This window comes from Amphibalanus amphitrite, unplaced genomic scaffold (assembly GCF_019059575.1).
Source record: "Amphibalanus amphitrite isolate SeventyFive unplaced genomic scaffold, NRLGWU_Aamphi_draft 000081F_arrow, whole genome shotgun sequence".
NCBI lineage: Eukaryota > Metazoa > Arthropoda > Thecostraca > Balanomorpha > Balanidae > Amphibalanus > Amphibalanus amphitrite.
Genome location: NW_024881577.1, coordinates 312009 through 330230, shown reverse-complemented (window position 1 = coordinate 330230; position 18222 = coordinate 312009). Strand labels below are relative to the sequence as shown.

The following is an 18222-nucleotide window of genomic DNA, read 5'->3' as shown; positions in this document are numbered from 1 at the left end:
GAAAGCATCTGGAATGCCTCGGGATGGTCCCATCTATCAGGCACACATTCAAGCTAAGCTTGAATGTAAAAGAGCGATACGCTTCATCAAAAGGTATGAAAACGAATTACGACAAGAGTCTTTGGCTTCAAAATTTGTTGATAAGGATGTTAAGAGTTTTTGGAAGGAAGTAAGCAATGTCAAAGGAGCAAAGATTCCGAGACCAAATACGATTAATGACGTATCTGGTGAAGCTAACATTGCTTCTTTATGGCAAACACATTTTAAGGATCTGCTTAACTCCGTGCCAGATAGCATGACAGACAAGGATAACGTATGGAATACAGAAGAGGATAATGAAATAGTACCTGTTACTGTTGAGGAGGTCAGGCATGCTTTGTTCGAGCTGAAAAAGGGTAAGGCAGGTGGTCCTGATCAAATATCTCCTGAGCATCTCCTACATGCTTCACATAGGCTTGTGACATTACTATGCTTGTGTTTCAATGCTTTCCTTCTTCATGGTTTCCTCCCAAGGTCTTTGATGACGGTGAGCATTGTGCCAATAGTAAAGAACAAAGCTGCTTCGATCACCGAAATGAATAATTATAGACCTGTGGCAACCCCTAACATGGTGAGTAAGCTTTTCGAGGTAGTACTGCAAAAACGACTTGAGAATTATTTGTTGACACAGGACAACCAGTTTGGCTTTAAAAAGAACCTTGGCACAGACCAATGCATTTACACTTTGAAAGAGATAGTTGAAAAGTATAAGTCAATGAATAGCATTGTCCATCTGTGTTTTCTTGATGCAAGCAAGGCGTTTGACCGTGTTAATCATAAAATTCTCTTTCAGAGGCTTTCAGAGAGAGGTGTTCCTTATGTGTACCTAAGATTGCTTGCGTTCTGGTACCAAGAGCAAGAAATGGTCATTAAATGGGGATCCACTTTTTCAGAAAAGTTTAAAGTGTCCAATGGTGTCCGGCAGGGAGGTATCTTGTCACCTCCCCTTTTCAACGTGTTTATAGATGAGTTGTCTAGCAGATTAAATGAAAAGGGCATAGGTTGTCTTATAGGTCGGAAATTGGTCAATCACTTGATGTATGCTGATGATGTGGTGCTTATCTCTCCATCAAGTGCAGGGATGCAAAAACTGTTGAATGTTTGCCATGAATTTGGTATGGCAAATGATGTTGTGTATAATAGTTCAAAGAGTGTTGCAATGTCATGTAGATCGAAGGGGATGAGGAATGTCAAAATACCTGATTTTATGTTAGGGCCCATGCCGTTAGTATGTGTTGATAAAGTTAAATATCTTGGGCATATCATAGAGGAAGACATGACTGATGATCTAGATATTGCCAATCAGAACAAAGGTTTATTTGTCAGAGGGAATATGATCATAAGGATGTTTCACATGTGTACTGTAGATGTCAAACTGAAACTATTTGAGGCTTACTGTTCATCGATGTACTGTGCACACCTGTGGTGGAACTATAGGAAGGCAACTATGAATCGACTCATCAGTCGGGCGCACTGTGGTATCTCCGATTCATTTATGGAGACGTTTCTATTATTGGAAACGTTTCCAATTTTGACTACTCTTCTGTTCCAAAAATGGAAACGCTCGTTCCATAAATAGAAACGCTTACATCTCCGCACGTATTTTCTTGCCAAGGGTGGCTGGATTTGATGTATAACAACTGTTTCGCGTAAAACAAGCTCAGATACACCAAAAGCACTTGTCTTCTTGCATGGAAAGCTGTCGTATGCATTCAAATTCACGTCTTTAAAATGCTCCTGAATCGTATCCATTTATGGAGACTTAGTTTCCAAAAATGGAAACGCCGATGTTCCAAAAATAGAAACGCTGAAGTTCAAATGTGTGCAAACTTAGCTTAAATGTGTTTTTAAAATTCACATGCAACTAAAAATTTGATGTTTTGGGACTGGTTTAGCATCTCGGCTCTCGGCAGTTACCTTGGACGTCGGGTTCGATAATAATACATTACGCGCCGCAACTTTAGCGCATTCAAAAGTCAACTAAAACTAAGATTTCCCAGAAACTACTGGACAGATGTGGTCCAAAGTGGGCAATACATAAAGCGTAGATATCATTTCAATATATAAAATTGATATCAATGTTACACATGAGCTAGAATGAATAGATTCACCGTCAGAATACAACGGCATTTGGTGTGACGACGGTGCAGACCTTATTTCCATCCTGCTTTTTACGAATTTGCACGGAGATTTACGTTGATCCGAGCCTACGATCATATTCAGCACATTTGAAATATCATATAATGCCCGCTAAAGTCTCCAAATAGGGCTTTGCAACAACTTTCATGCGATTTAATCACAGATTGACGACCACCAGGCCGCTGGTGCACCGGAAAATGCAGCGTGAAAATGAATGAAAAACTGAAGTTCCCGGTGATGTGGTTGTTCCAATCAATGGGCCAGTCTTTCAGTAGTCTGTTTAAAACGTTATTTTTTGTTCAAAACATTCATAAATGTTATTATTTTCGATTAGAAAAACGTGTGAATTTTTTATCACGTCAACATGTTATAAGCATCGCCTCGTTCGTCAACTTTCGGTTTTCTGATCGGAAAGTCGGAGAACAGGAACATAAACTAGAATGCTGGCTGTCGATAGGTGGCATCCTGCGCATGCCAAATTGCACCAATCAATGCCCAGTTTGCTTTAAAGGTAGCAATGCACACAGCGTCTCCATTTATGGAACAGACCGTTTCTATTTTTGGAAACGGCGTATCCATTTTTGGAACATTGTTCCAAAAATGGAAACGTTTCCATAAATGGATCGGAAATACCACAGTGTGCCCGACTGTCATTGTGAGCTATCACAACCTTCTTAAACGACTTATCGGGTTATCTAAATTTGAGAGTACAAGTATGACATGTGCATATTTTAGAGTGCTGAATTGTGAAAGCGTGTTCAGGAAACTTATTTATAAGTTTCTGAGAAGACTTGAAGAGAGCCCCAATAGCATCATTGAAGCAATCAATTCAGGGGATCTCCGTTTCAGATCAAAACTGAAACGTTTTTGGCTCAGTAAGCTCTATTGTCATGCTGTGCTACAGTGAATGTGCATCGACTGGGAGTGTGCCTTAAAGGGACCCTCCCACCTTCAAAAAAGTTAATGAATTGGCATGAAAGTGATGTCGCTCGGTTCAGAAAGAGCAAAAACGAATATCTACCAAATTTCATCGAAAAATATTCACCGGTTTTCAAGATATTAGACTTTTACTTTTGTTTACTTTTTGGGATCTCCGCTGTTCCTAGCGACTTTATTTGAAAGTGCGGCATTTGTTGCGCGCAAAGCAGCATATACCACCGCGTGCTACAAAACGTTTTAGTCAAACATTTAACGGACGTTCGAAAGCCTGATGACGTCATCAGATTCCCGTAATGGTTAAGAGATAGGGACCACGCTGGTCCCACCCTGCAAGTAAAGGGAAGAAATTTCTTGAACACCATAAAGCTGCGGGGGTTGCGACCAGGATGAATGGTGGTTTCTGAGCCTGGCCGCAAACTTGGCTATCTCAACTCAAAACTAATGTTAAGGTGGGAGGGTCCCTTTAATCGATGTTTGTTGTTGTTCATCCATCATCCATAGTGGTACATCCATCATCAACTCATAGCAATGGACTGTTAGTCTGGAATACAAATCTATCTATCTATCTATCTATCTATCTAAACCAGGATTTCATGTCAGGATCTTGACAGGGTGTGGAACAAAAGGATGTGGGTGCATCAACTGTCAAGTGACAAGTGAACTGCTGTTGGGAATACATGAAACTCTTTTCAGAGATGAAGTAAAGTCGGTCATTCATATCTTAGGGATGAAAATATTTTCCCTATTAGGTGTGATTTGCCACCAAAAAGGCTGAAAAATGAAACACTGGTCTGCCCAGTGCACTGGCCACCTATGTGAATCCTTTTTAGATTTTCACGCCCCCCGGATGCATTTGGCCTCGAAGCATTCACGTCCAAAGCGGGTATGAATGTGTTCATAATTTATCAATCACTGTCGCTCCGCCAAAACTGCAGTTCGAACGCTTTCTTTCAGCAAATCCATTTATCCTGGTTACCTATTTATTCCAAAGTGAATCGGAGGTTACATTTTCGCAACAAATGGCAGCTTCCTTTTTTGACCCGATGCCTTTTTTTTTTACAAAAAGTCGCTGAATCAAAACATGTCGAAAAACATACAGGTTCGGAATCGTCCAGAGACGGCTCATCTTCTGTCACCGTCGCTGTAATGTATCAGTTACTTCGCCTCCGAATTCCCACCACTCTCGTCTGGCACGAAATAGCCCGCCCCACTCCCCTCTCAGAGACTCAGCCGGAGCTTTGACATGTAAACAACACCTTCACCACGCGGCTTCATGACGTCACGCACTCGGCATTTCACAACCACGCCGGCACGTGAGCAGTTCCGACACGGTCCCGCGGAAACCTGATTGGTCCAGTTTTCAGTCACCACGTCCTCATCAGTCATCGTCACTCATCTCACCTCTTGGTAAACCACACATCATGCACACACCCTTCAGAGAACTGAGACATCGGCTTGCCATTCTCGTCCCGACCACTCGGCTGTCAACACCCGACACACCATACACACGCGGGTCACCCCATCACTACACGGGCAGCGGCAGCCGGCGAATTTCCTCAGAGCACTCCTGGAACGCGTCCGAGTAGTCGCCGTGCGGCTGGATCAGCGCCATGATGCAGCCCTTCTTCCTGCCCAGCGCGCCGCCGATGTCGTCCTTGCTGGCCACGTAGACGTACGGGATCGACTTGTCCTCGCAGACGGCCGGCAGGTGGCACATGATGTCTTCCGGAGTCACGTCGCCGGCGAACACCACGATACTGCGGAGGTAGGGGCGAGGCGGTCAGCGGACAGACGGACGCGGCGGTCAGCGGAGGGGAAGGCGGTCTTTGGGGAAAAGACCACAAAACACCAGGTGACCCTGTCTGGGAACGAGAAAACCCAGACTGAGTGTAGAAGGGGAGGTAGCCAGTGATAATCCTTACCCTGTGTCACCCTTCCTCAACCTTGTCTGGACATCCTTCAGTCCATTTCTGATCTGGCCCTTGTGCTTGCTTCCTGCAAAAAAGGCAGTGAAAGATGTGATTTCATTACAAATGAGGCAACACATGAAACTAAAAAAACTGCCTATGACATGAGAAATAAAAGTGGTTTGTCAATAACCACTTCCCCAAAATAAGAATTGAGGAAAAAAGTTGAAGAATGTTCCACATAGACATAAGCCTTGCACCCATGATAAGATATAATCTAGCATTTGTTTTCTAAATGATATTTTTATCCATTTGTAACTTTATTGCAAGTTATATCAACCCTCGCCGGACCTATTGGTTTTCTACATACGCGCCGGCCGAGGGGGGGGGGGGGTACGACGGTACGACCTCCTCGCCGTTTCGCCCCTGGTGGAGCTAGCGCGTCGCGGAAAAAACGAGCGCGTGTGCCGTTACGAGACGCAGAGATTGATACCCGATTTTAATGTCCTAGGTCAACCGGTGACCTCTGAGGTCAGGTCAAGTGCCCCAAGGTACGGTTCCGTTTTTGAATAACTTCGAGAAAAAAAAAACGGCCGCAAAGCCGCGATTTTGGCAGCATCGTGTTCGCCTCGCTCAGACGAGTCGAATGATACATATACTTTTTGTTTGGGTGAGGTCAACTTAGGGTGTTGACCTCAGGTCACGGTCAGGTTTGTTGCACTGTCAATGACCCCCTGGTCACGAAATTGGTCGAAGTAGGTCATGTAGCATATCATTCGATTCGGCAGGTCTTACTGAGTCCATTCCATTGGTGGAATTGACTGGTGGTGGCTTTCCCGACGCGCTAGCTCAATTTGATCGGAAGTTATTGACGAAAAACTATTATGACCCTAATGATGTCCTAAAAGACGTCATGCAAGGTCAACATTGCAAAAGTGACATGTAACCTTGCAAGGAGTGCATCAAATCACGATTCTGTGTGCTTGAGATAGTTGGAGATCGTTCCCGGCGCCAGAATAGCAGTTTTCATTTTTCCCTATTGACTTACAATGGTGAGGTCACGAAAATGACCTGACCTCATGACCTTTAGGAAAAACCCGAGATATACAAGTTGTGAGACTCGTAATGGATACTAAATCATGCAAGTTTCATTTCCCTGTGAAAGCTCCTCTGGCAGTGAGGGCGTTGCAAAGTTGCGACATCTGAAGACCGTGCAGAGGTTCACTTATGACGTCATAGGTCAGTGACCTGACCTGACCCGAAAACGCGGTTGGTGTCAAAAGATCCAGCTTGAATCAAAGGTCAGGTATGCCAAGTTTCAGCTCTCTATCCCCAGTGTGTTCGGAGCTATTACGAAAAAAAACCTAGGGGGGGGGGGGGCGGTACCCGCCCACCCTCGGCCGGCGAGGGTTAATAAAGCAGCTTCTTGCACCATGCCTTTCCATACCAGTGGTCAATCAAAATTTCAGGAACTGAATTGATTTTTCTAGAATCTGCATGTGAAGCAGTCGGAAGTATGAACCCTACCTTTCTTGATCATTTTCATCAACTTCTTTGCAAGCTTCTTTGATGCCATTGGTTTTGCAATTCTGTTGACAAACTTCAACTTCTCTTCATAGCTTAGACCAGATTCAACTTGTGAGGCATCCAGAGCCTCCCCAGCTTCAGAGGTGTTCAGGCTTTTCTTTCCCATCTTATGCTGGAAATAACAAGGAAAGTTACAATTGTTTTTAACTCAAGTACACATAGGCATCATAAAGAAAAGGTGAACAGTGTCATAAAGTACTTAGATGGAAATGCATAGCAAAAAAGTGGCACATGCAGAATTTCAGACTAACTTTAGCAATTATTATCTAGGCATGTGTAGATATTGAGTATAGTCTTAACTCTTAAAGGGACTATCCCACCTTCAAAAAAGTACCATTTAGGATTTGGAAATGTTACTCATGATATTGTGATGAATTCTGCAAGTTTTTACGCGTTTGCATTGTATACTTTTTGAGATATTGCAACTTTTATATTTCATCGAAAAGTCGTCGGTGAAATCGTTCCCAATTTTGGGTACGCCGTTCCCATAATAAGGAACGCTTGCAGCGCCAGTGTACGAGAGCGTTCCCAAATTTGGGCTCGCGGCCCGGATGATGGACTGCTTTAGAAATAGGGGAATGATTTGAAACTACGATGGGCCTTACAATATCAAACTCTTTCCCAACAATATTGAGACAAATATCAGGCGGTTCACGATCGTTTTATATTTTTTGGACGTCATTTAACGGTTCTTTTTCTTGTTTTAAATACCGTAAAATGGGGTGTTAAGGGACAGTGGGGTGTTAAGGGACAGTTGCATGGGAAAAACTTTGAGTCATATTAACTTCCTAATTTGAGAAGGTTCAATAAAAACTTCAGTGTGGTAGTTGACACTGTTTTGCTCTTGACCATAGGACAAAATGGTATGGTTTTTCATGCAAGTGATTTGGTTCAAAAATGGATTTGAAAATCATGCTACATTTTCACAAAATTGAAACATCTCCAAAACTCTGTGTGTACCACATAAACTAGTGGGTATACAGGGAAAATGAATGCATAGGTGTATTGTCACATGTATTGCACATGTTTCCTGAAAAACTTGTGCAAATCCACCCATTCATTCATCATCTTCTTCCTCTTTTCCGGATACATGCATATTTTGAGGTGGATGTGGGGTGCTAAGGGACAGGGAAGAAAAAATAAAAAATAATATCTAAATATAATTTAATTAAGTTTTCTTTCAGTAGGCATGGAAAACACCAAATTCCACATCAAATGCTGGCAAGTTCATGCTTTTATCTCTAACACATCTTAAGTTATGTAACAAAACATCTCAACACTCTCTTTTACAATGATGGGTCAATGGAGACTGATGTAGGTAAATGTGATGTCATCATAAAAAGGCTAAAACAAAGAGGGCAACATAATGACAAGTGACTAGCTTCAACATGGGTTTTTATTGATGACAGAAGATTACTTTTTGGTTCTGTTTACCTTATAATTAGCACATTTTCCACAAGCGTAAACTGCATTACATGTAATTGGCTAAAAAGGTCATTAGTGGTGAATGAAGCTGACTTGTTTTGTGACAGAATATGCAAAACATTTCAATAAATAAATTGTGTGCCCTTCCACACCCCAATTGTAGGCATTTGATGACCATTTCTTGGAATAATGTAGGTGTCCCTTAACACCCCACATTGGAATGCTAAGGGACAGTGATGAAAAATAATAATAAATAATATACAGGTATAAATCTTAAAACTTTAATGTAGCAGGCATGTAAAGCACCAAATTCCACATAAAATGCTGACAATTTGATGCTTCTGTCTCCAACCCTTCTTGAGTTATATAACAAAACACCTCAAAACTGTCCCTTAACACCCCGTTTTACGGTAATGCCTACATGGCGTTCCCATATTTGGGTTTATCGTTCCCAAACATGGGAACAAAAATGCGTTCCCGAAAATGGGTACGCTTGACCATAGTTCTGCCTACTGACTTGTTTTTCCAACCATGACCGTGGAGAGGCACTGTAGGTTGGGTTGTACAATGTACATAGATTGTAGGTTTTAGGTGGTAAGTTAGGTTGTAGGTAAGGTTAGTTCAGGTTTGGTTAGGTTTGGTTTGCTTTGATAAGAAAGCATCTTTGGGTATAACACATCTCCTTGGTTGGAAAAAACGCCTGCTTGCTTGAAAAAGTGTGACACCTGCTTTAAAACTACCTACCGAAACAGGTATGGATGATTTCCTCCTTTTTGGCACACTTTAAAAGTCTGTGCCACTCCATCATAAAGCAAACATCTAATTTCAAACTGCATATTGAACATCCAAAATCCACCTTTTACATTCAGTTTGTTTTATTTAAAAATTGATTGAAAAACATGAAAAATAGCCTGAGCCAAACTGCCGTTATTTGACGCTGTTATCAAGGCCTTACTGTTATCATTCAGCAAGATAATAATCAGGTAATGCTATCAAATTTACTGTAAAGAAAATAATCCCAAGCTCACCGTGTGGTTGAAATTACCAATGCGGAAATTAACGAAATTAACAATCACAACCCACAACCCAGCAGCGCCGCCACCACCACGTGCGTGTCGAGTCAAGGTTGCGAAAATTTAGGTACAAGTATGAAACCGGCTGTTGTCAACCTGCTCATCAGTAAATTACGTCATTAGAACAAAATGCTTGTACCCATGTATTCATGTCGGTTATATCAAGGCAAATTGATATATCTATTTATGTACACTGTGGATATATCAAATCATATTCGGGAGATCGTACATGGGAAAGGATTCGGGCTTGCTATGTGAAGCTCGGAAATGCTTTTGCCTTTTTCCGTTTTCAGTAGCTCGGGACGGGAGACGGGAACTCGAGCAGTGGCGGCGGAACACCTTCAATTAGGGGGGGGGGGGGTGCCACTGCCGAGTTTTGGTCCTATTCTTTTCCATGCAACGACGCCCATAGGGCTAATGTTAAAATGGCAAAACCAAATGGGGGGGGGGGCACGGTGAACACCTAAATGGAGACATAGGTGACATTTGTTTTGGGGGTGTCGCATTTTATTGACAACAATGAAACATCTGTCGCAACATTTCATAATAGCGTGTGGCCAAATAAACATACGGTTTTTGTTTCCATCAGATCTTTCGCATTTCACGCGGCAGAATGAGAAAGTCACTTCACTAGGCATCCCGTGTCACTCAATAGTCAATACATTTGAAATTCATGCATCCAATTCCATACATAGGTACTGTGATTTGGAATAAATGATATCAAGTGAAACTGTCGCGAAAAAAGTACTTCCAGATGAACGTCATACATACATGTACCTTAACATATCGCAGGAACCACAAAAGGTTCCGATTCATAAAAAAAAATAAATACAAAAATAAATAAAAATGAAAGGTCTGCCCATGCTGTTGCGGACAACCGACAGCAAATGTGATCGGCGATGCAAATCGAAATGTTTGTGAATATATAAAATACCTCGAAATAACTAGTTGCAATACGAAGAACAAATAAATACCATATACTCGCTCAACGTTACATAACTTAACCTTATACTTGCACGCTTAAAACAGAGTGCAATTTTGAACGATTCACATCTCCTCTCCAGTCTTACATCGTAATTCATCAGTCATGGCGGAACAGTCGGGGCCTCAGTCATACTCTCACTCCTTGCTTCTAACTAGCGGTTCAAAATATCACCGCTATACATTCAGCACATCATCAAAAATAAGAGGTGCCAGATAATAAGCCAGCCATAGAAAATCAGCATAGACGGGCACAGCTACTGCCCTTCCTTCTTCTACACTCAACACAGAGTCTTGGACAGTTCCTGAACGTCTCAGCCACTGGCCCACTGTTCCATCACTGATCGGTCACTGCACTAATGACGTCACTGAACGGTCTCTCTCGGGCTTATGACGTCACACCACCGCCAGCAGCGGCAGCACCAGGAGCAGAAGAACCGGCCGGCTGACTCGGCTGGCGGCTCCGTCAGACGCCACGCCGATCGGAAATCCTTTGACCTCGGCGGCCTGCGGCTGGCCCGGTGCCGCGTCTCCCTTCTCCAGAGGTTGGACGCGACTGAAAACGAGGGGCAGAACGCGTTGATTGAAGGACCGTCAGTCACACTACAGAAAATAAGAGCACTGAACGCGATTATTTTGAAATGTTACATAAGCGACTTCATACGCATAATCCAAGCGTAAATCGTAACAGCAAAGCCGTACCAAAATCCTCTTACGAACAAGTCACAAGGCCGAATGTCAAAACGATTCAGGTGAACATAAAACAACCATTTCACCATTAGGTGGGTACGTTACATAATAAACGGCATAAAGCGTATAACATAACGTTTTTGCGCAGCAGTAGCATTATCTCATTACTAAAAAAAAAATCCTGTAGCTTATAAACACATACAACACCGTATCGCTCGACAAACAAACTGATTTACGACATCATTGACATGCCGTTGGCCGCCACTCACCCGATCATATAGTGGTCGTACATGCCGTAGAAGCCGCGCTTGACGCCGGCCCTCCAGGGCGCCTGGCCGCGCTTGTCCGTCCCGTGCATCTGCATGGCACCGTGGTCCCGTCGGCCGTACATGTACTGACGGCTGTAGGCGTAGTCGTCTGTCGGAAAATGAAACCACAATTAATTCACAGTATACGGATCGGGAGCATGCTATGGTAAATTTCAGAGCAAACGATCGGGATTAGGAGCGTGTATGTAATTCAAAAGTCGGTTACATCAGAATGTCGTAGCATTTTAATATCAGTTCGCCGTTTCCGTCTCTGCCGTCTACATTTCCGCTCCCGTCGACCTCCTCCTCCCCCATCTGCCCGCATCCTCCGTCACGTTTCCGACTTATGTATATCCTCCCGTCTTATATCCTCTCGCACTTGATTTTTTCTCTCTCCCTCACTCTCTCTCTCTCTCTCTCTCTCTCTCTCTCTCTCTCTCTCTCTCTCTCTCTCTCTCTCTCCCTTCCCCCTCTCTCCTCCCCACCTGCCGGCCACTGCCCGGCAGACCGTCACAGGTCGGTGACCACAGCGACGTCGCAGATGTTTGATTAGAAACTGCACCTCTCTCCTACGTGCGCGTGCATGCGCGGTGTCACTAGCCACCCCAACCGAGTTGTCACGGAAAAACGCCGTCAGAGGCAGAAGAGGTCACAGGCATGGGATACGACACGAGATAATTTCATCTTTCATGAAAACAATGCGGATGATATGTAAATAATGGGTTTGCAAAATAGGCCTTTGGAGCTGGAGTGCCCTTTTAAAATGAATTCACAGAGACAGACTTTATTCATAACATAGCCTTGGTTATAACTTTATCTATTGAATGTAACGATAGGACAATCTTTCACACGTGACACGGTCAACATCAATTCGCTCTTCCTGTAGCAGCATAATCTCTTTGAATAAGCATCGATAACTGACAAAAACAGCGCTTGATTGAAATGGATAATGAAGATTAATTTGCAATAGACTATGCGTCTATTGCAAAAAAAAAGATCGCTGGTGACAAATCTTCGACCTAGCTAGGATGGCACACGGAGAACTTCAGCTCAGAGCTTCAGTTTAGTTCAGCTAGTATCCGAGTCGCGACTCAGCGGCCGCAGGGTGTGTGCTCCGCGCTGCGCATTGCACCGCTGGCGTGGGAGCGAATATTTCGCCACCGTCGCATTGAGGGTCAAACCGACCGCAGAAACCTCGGAGGTGTTCTGCTCGAGCACATTCGGCCTCCGCCTCGGGGAAAGCCTGGGACAGGCCGCGACCCGACTGCAGGCGGCAATAGCCCGGCCTTCTGAGCGGATGCTAGCGCCCCCGTCCCTTCAAAGGAACCGTCCGCTCATTCTTGACACAGCCACAGGTCTCGCCTTCCGGCTTATGTAAAGTGTTCGCGACGACCTTTCACACATTGTGACGCATGATGCAACTAAAGTGAACTAAGTGCGAGGCTGATCCACATTGCATGAATGCAGACTGCGCTGGGGATGCCGAGCCGTGCTCCACAAACGGTCCGGCAGGCAGTAATTCAACACAGCCTCGGGCTACAGATTACTCAGCTCTCGCCTCTCAGAGCTCTATCCGGGCTATCAGGCTCTCCGCCCGGAGCCGCAGACTCGGCCGTGACTGTCTTCCCGGAGTGCCATGATTGTCGGTACACACCATAACTCGGAGCCGCCGGCCGGGCTGCCCCATAACTCGGCGCCGCTCCACCGAGCCCGGAGAGCTGCAGCCGCGAGCTAATTCTCGGGCCGTGTGCCGACGTGGGCAATAAAGCAGCACCACTGCCGGCACGGGCACGTCCTCTGCCAGGGTCGCCGAGAGGGCCTTGGATGAGCCGACCGCTCCCCCTCCACACCAGTCGGGAAGCGTTCTCCGCTCATGAGCAGTTCGGTGTATGTTCTGCGCAGAGCTGGTATGACCTCTGGTGGCCCCGGTGACCCCGCTGACCTCAGGTGACCTCGTTACTCACCTCTGACGATTTTGTGGCCCTGAGGCAGCGCAGCCAGACGGCAGGTCAGGCAGGCGACAAGAGTTAGCAGCACCGCCGCTTGCGACGCGACCTAAAAAAAAACGAGCCAGGAACCGTTAGATAGTGTATCGATTTTGTGGAGAGCCGTGGTATTGGAGTTCGGCAGAAGGAAGTTAGCATCACAGTCCAGGTGCGACTGAACCAGCATTATACTGTACATGCACGTCAAGGTCTAACACAAGGCCGAGCGGATATAAGGCTTTACTTGAGAATTAAATCCAGCAGTTCTCGTGAAATCACACGCTCACGCCATTCACGTATCCGGCGCCACGGCCACACCACTCAGAGTCAGGCTAACGCACGTATCAGGCCACGGTCGTGCAATCTCGGCGTAAAAAGCATAATAATACGACGTGCCAGCACTCGGGGTATTGTGGAGTGAAACCGCATCCCACCAGGGCCTTACGCGCGACCTGTGACATGGCAGTACAGCGGAAACCAGGCCGTGTGAAAATCCCCCTAATGTGAGAGACAGCTCCGGAAGCTCTTAATCCACGCCCAAGCCTATTAACCTCGGCATCGCTCACGACCTGAAATGTGGGCCGACAGTGCGCCGCTACGGCCTACGATGCTCTCCGTCGATGGATGCCGTCGGCCTCACTGCTCATTCAGCGGGGCTTCTGGTTCCTCCTGCCCGGTTACGACCCGGCAGTAGGCTCCCGATGCGCGATTGAAGCGCTGTTAGAGAGCGATTCCCATGGCCGGTGCCACGATTGATTCGTGGGTTCTCACGACAGAAGGTCAGGGACTGGGGGATGGTCTGTGCTATTAGCGGCAACAGGAAGTGTTCTACGTCCGCGCAACAGGGTAAAAACAACACTTAGCTGATTCTTAGCATGCCATAAACGAATTGATGAAGCATTCGATACGCGTCAACTGAATGTTTGGTGGTGGTATGCGAGATATGAACGGGACGCACAAGAAACTTCGAAGGTTGCATGTATTCTACGCGTTTGGAGCCTGTCGAATTGCCCAAACTACCCGTCTGACAGCCCGCCAATCACACGGAAAAGCTGGACTCAATTAGGAATGACAGACATGCAGATCTAATCGTGATACATGAGCAGGCAATTTATCAGGAAGGTAATCTGATCGGACTGTCGATGCGTAATGCGGCTCCTCGGCACACTCCTCTGTTGTCACGTTGCGCGTCATTCATGGACGTTTTTCCGCCTCCGCTGATCACGGGTGAGCGGTCACGGTAAGTGCTCGGTCGTGGCGCAGTCGGCGGGTGTGCCGGACATTAGCATTCGCCGCGCACCGGCGCGCCACTGACCTTCCAGCTGAGCCTGCAAGGGCAGTGACGAAGTGTGTCCGTGCCTGTACTGGGGCCCGGCTCGGACCAACAGGTTCCCATAATACCTCAGAGACAGCACGGCTGCGGGCGTAATCCGGCCCGAGCCAAACACGAGAAACAAGCTGGACGTAGTGGCGACTGCCGAGAGTATTTTACGCTTCTAATCCGACCGAAAAGCTATCCGGCACAGCGTAGTGAGCATTTAACAAAAGTTCATGACTCATTCTCTGCACCATTCCGATTTTCGTTGCAAAGTTGTATGTAAAGGAACTTGTGCAGATACAGACTAGCAGTGGATAGCATGCTGCATAGCTGCAGTTGTTGGAAATAATCGTTTATACGATTAGCTTACAGCCTTCAGTTTTTTAGCTATCGAACACAATGTCCGTAAAACTTCACCTTCACCATGTTCGCACTGTTGCACACACAGCAGGGTAGACTGTATAACAATGCACACTAAACTGTATCCAAACTGAAAAATGAATGACCTGAAGGGGACGCAACACCTGCAATAGGACAATTTGAGCACTGCATGAACATCAACTCGAAGATTATTGTTCAGCATCTTCGAAATTCTGCCACAAACAACACATTCCACTCGATCTAGAAAACGGAAAGTTTTCCAGAAACGACGGGATTAGGGTGCCCGCTTATGCCAATTAACGTCTCGGCTCTCTGGCTTATGATTACCACATATCAAGTTTGCATTAAAGCAACACAATTTCAGCGTCATCGTTCTCATCATCCTTAGCAGATCTTCAGCTTAGAAACGGGGTGCGCACACCGATGCAAACTGTGCACGTAGGCAGATGGTATCATACTCCAACTGACCTGGGTGAATCAGCTATACATCGAACCAGTTGCAGCGGAACTGCAACCGGTGTAGTCGTCATTAGGATATCGGCATTCGCACACGCGCGTGAAATTGTGAATGAGAAAATTCATTTCGATAATTGGGAACGTATCATCTGAATTGTGGATCGTCAAGATTCATATCCAGAAACTTGAGTAGAGCGGTCTAATCCCAAATCATTGCAGAATCATTGCAAATGATATTATTGCAACACTTGTGATCAGGCACGTATCACGTGCCTTGATTCGTTCTCGCGAATCGTGAGTGTACAAATCAACAGCAATTAAGTACTGGACACTGGTTGAACTTGAAGTGTGGTACGTAAGCCATCGGAGCTGAAGCTTTATGAAACTGGCATAGGCGCGGGAGCCGGGGGGGGGGGGGGGCAGTGGGGGCAGCTTGCCCCCCCCCCCCCCAACTCTAGGGCCGTGGGGGCGGTGCCCCCACAGCTTTGAGACGGAATACCACTTTTTTTTGCAAATAATTTCTTTTTTTGTTGAAAAAGCCGAGGGATGAAAAACAAGTGGCCTAAAACCGGTGAGAAAACTAGATTTGGGGGTACCCTAGGTTGATCTCTATTATGGTGTGCCCCCCCCCCCCCCCCAGTCGGAAAGTAGTTCCCGCGTCCCTGGAAACTGGTACACATGTATCGAAATGAACGCTCCGTCAACAAACCGGTACCGATGGAGGGGCTGTTCCGAAAAAGACTGGTCTGGTGCTCTGGCGTTCACCGGTAGCTCGCTATCAACTAGGTCGCAGAAATGTAAACACGCGGCATGCCACCGCCACGGCCCAGTAAACACACCAAAGCACACCGAATCCCAAACGACAACGAACACAGCACGAGTTCACGCATTAAAGGGACACTCCCACCTTAACATTAGTTTTGAGTTGAGATAGCCAAATTGGTGGCCATGGCCTGCAAATACCGGTTTGGGCACTCACAACATCGACAAATGCTTTAATTCGGAGATATGGAATTTCAAACTTGCAGTTTTCGGATTCTAAGGGGCTAGTGCATTGGTATGCCCCCTTAGAATTTGTGACGTCAGCGGAGATCTAACGATTTTTAAATCTTTTACTAGAACGTTTGGTAGCACGCGGTGGTATATGCTGCTTTGCGCGCAACAAATGCCGCACTTTCAAATAAAGTCGCTAGGAACAGCGGAGATCCCAAAAAGTAAACAAAAGTAAAAGTCTAATATCTTGAAAACCGGTGAATATTTTTAGATGAAATTTGGTAGATATTCGTTTTCGCTCTTTCTGAACCGAGCGACATCACTTTCGTGCCAATTCATTAACTTTTTTGAAGGTGGGAGGGTCCCTTTAATCACCTTCCCAGCACGTTACCATCACACCAGATACACACATCCTTCCAGAGCCCATCCTCCCAGCTCCACCCGGGCCCGACCCCGGCCAGGCGAACGGTGACAAGTCACACACAGAAGCATGGTGAAAACGGCCGACAGCAGCGGCGAACCACGACTAACGCGTGTCGCGAGCTCTCGCCGCCACTCACCATTGTCGAGCAGTGACCCGTCGCGCGCCGGCGCGTTCCCTTTCGTTCCGTGTCGATGTGTGTCGCGGGGTCTCAGCCACGAGCGAGGAGCACTGAATGTCCGACGTCCGGGCCGCCGTCGCTGCCACTGTCTGCAGCCCGGCGGCCGGCGGGTGGCGGCGCCGAGACTCCGCCCCCGGGCCGGCGGGACGGCGGCGCGTGCCGGGCCCGGCGCTGCAGCCTCCGGAGACAGCGCCCATGGACGGGTGTTTACCCTGCAGCGGAGCGGGCCGGCCAGGGGATGCACGACCGAGACCGTCACCTGGGATTCACAGGAAGTCATTCGGACACTGCATACCGACCAAACGTGTGATATCCAGAGAGACGAAAGATGATGCAGCAGATACTCCGAACCGGGGTGCCACCGATTAATGGTGACACACACACACACACACAACGAATTTTATTACAAACACAAATGAATAGAAATAAAAACAAGATGAGCATGCAATTGGGGCAAAAGTGCCTAAACACTTAAATCATGGCGCCTTTTGCTTAATCAGGTAACTCGTATTTACATATTTGTCTATTTGTTTGCTTCTTTATTTTGACTATGTGTTGACCGCCGCTCGTATAGGTGTGAGTTCATTTACCCGCTCGGTAATAAAGATGGATCAGCAGCCGGCAGCAGCAGCGCCAGGGGTTCCCTATTGTATATTTATTTATTTATTTACTTATTTATTTTCATTATTTCATTCATTTACAGTGACGATTGCAAGACAGCATTTAGCCAGAAGGGCGAACTCAGCTACGATGGTAAGCAGCGACTGTAAACAGTAGGCTGCAAAATTATTCACCGATGACTCGCAGTTTAGGGGCCCGCTGTCTGCAACCGACTAGCAGTGCTCATTATAAACAAACAGAGGCGGGTCGGTTCCAGGAATCGGGCAAACAATGGGCGCCTCTTCGGCCCACCCGCTGTGAAGCCTTCGGCCTCCTCCCGCAGGATGTGTCCTTTTCAGACACGAACGAAAGGCTTCCATACAGCACACTGTTTAAAAACAATGGAGAGAGCCACGTTAATTGTCTGCCTTCTGTTCTCGGCGTGTTGTCTAATGGCTGCTGTGAAGTACCACCCAGCGCGAGTGTGGGCGAGCTGTAAATGTTGCATTGTTTGGGTAGATGACTGCCTGTCGCGCGGTTAACCAATATTACCGCGGCTGCGTATGAGTCACTCTCACCTGTATCGCCTCTAGTATCACCTGCACTACATACTAACTAGCTAAGCTACCACTATCTGCCTGGCCTAATCGAAATCACCGAAAAAAATGTGAATCAAATAGCTTTCCGATAATACCGATGCGGTGGGCAGGCACCTAGCATTCCGGCCTCTCGCGTAAGCTGAACCATGTCATGATTTTGCAACTGTCACAAAAGTGTAGGAATTAATGACTGAAGCAAT

General features: G+C 46.3%; 1 protein-coding gene across 2 annotated transcripts; it reads right to left on the bottom strand.

Moving 5' to 3' along the window:
- Window positions 1–4079: 4079 nt before the first annotated feature.
- LOC122379619 (H/ACA ribonucleoprotein complex subunit 2-like protein) lies at window positions 4080–17038 on the bottom strand. 2 transcript variants are annotated; one of them, XM_043361957.1, is made up of 7 exons: window positions 16782–17038; window positions 13053–13143; window positions 11050–11197; window positions 9065–10646; window positions 6552–6723; window positions 5040–5112; window positions 4080–4874 (listed from the first exon to the last, which is right to left on the bottom strand). In XM_043361957.1, exons 5-7 carry the CDS (start codon window positions 6715–6717, stop codon window positions 4643–4645), a joined length of 471 nt encoding a protein of 156 aa, XP_043217892.1. In that variant the 5' UTR covers window positions 6718–6723; window positions 9065–10646; window positions 11050–11197; window positions 13053–13143; window positions 16782–17038; the 3' UTR covers window positions 4080–4642. The 2 variants fall into 2 exon arrangements, with proteins under 2 accessions (XP_043217892.1, XP_043217891.1); XM_043361956.1 differs by lacking the exons at window positions 11050–11197; window positions 13053–13143; window positions 16782–17038 and having other exon boundaries at window positions 9120–9159.
- Between the last annotated feature and the right edge of the window lie 1184 nt (window positions 17039–18222).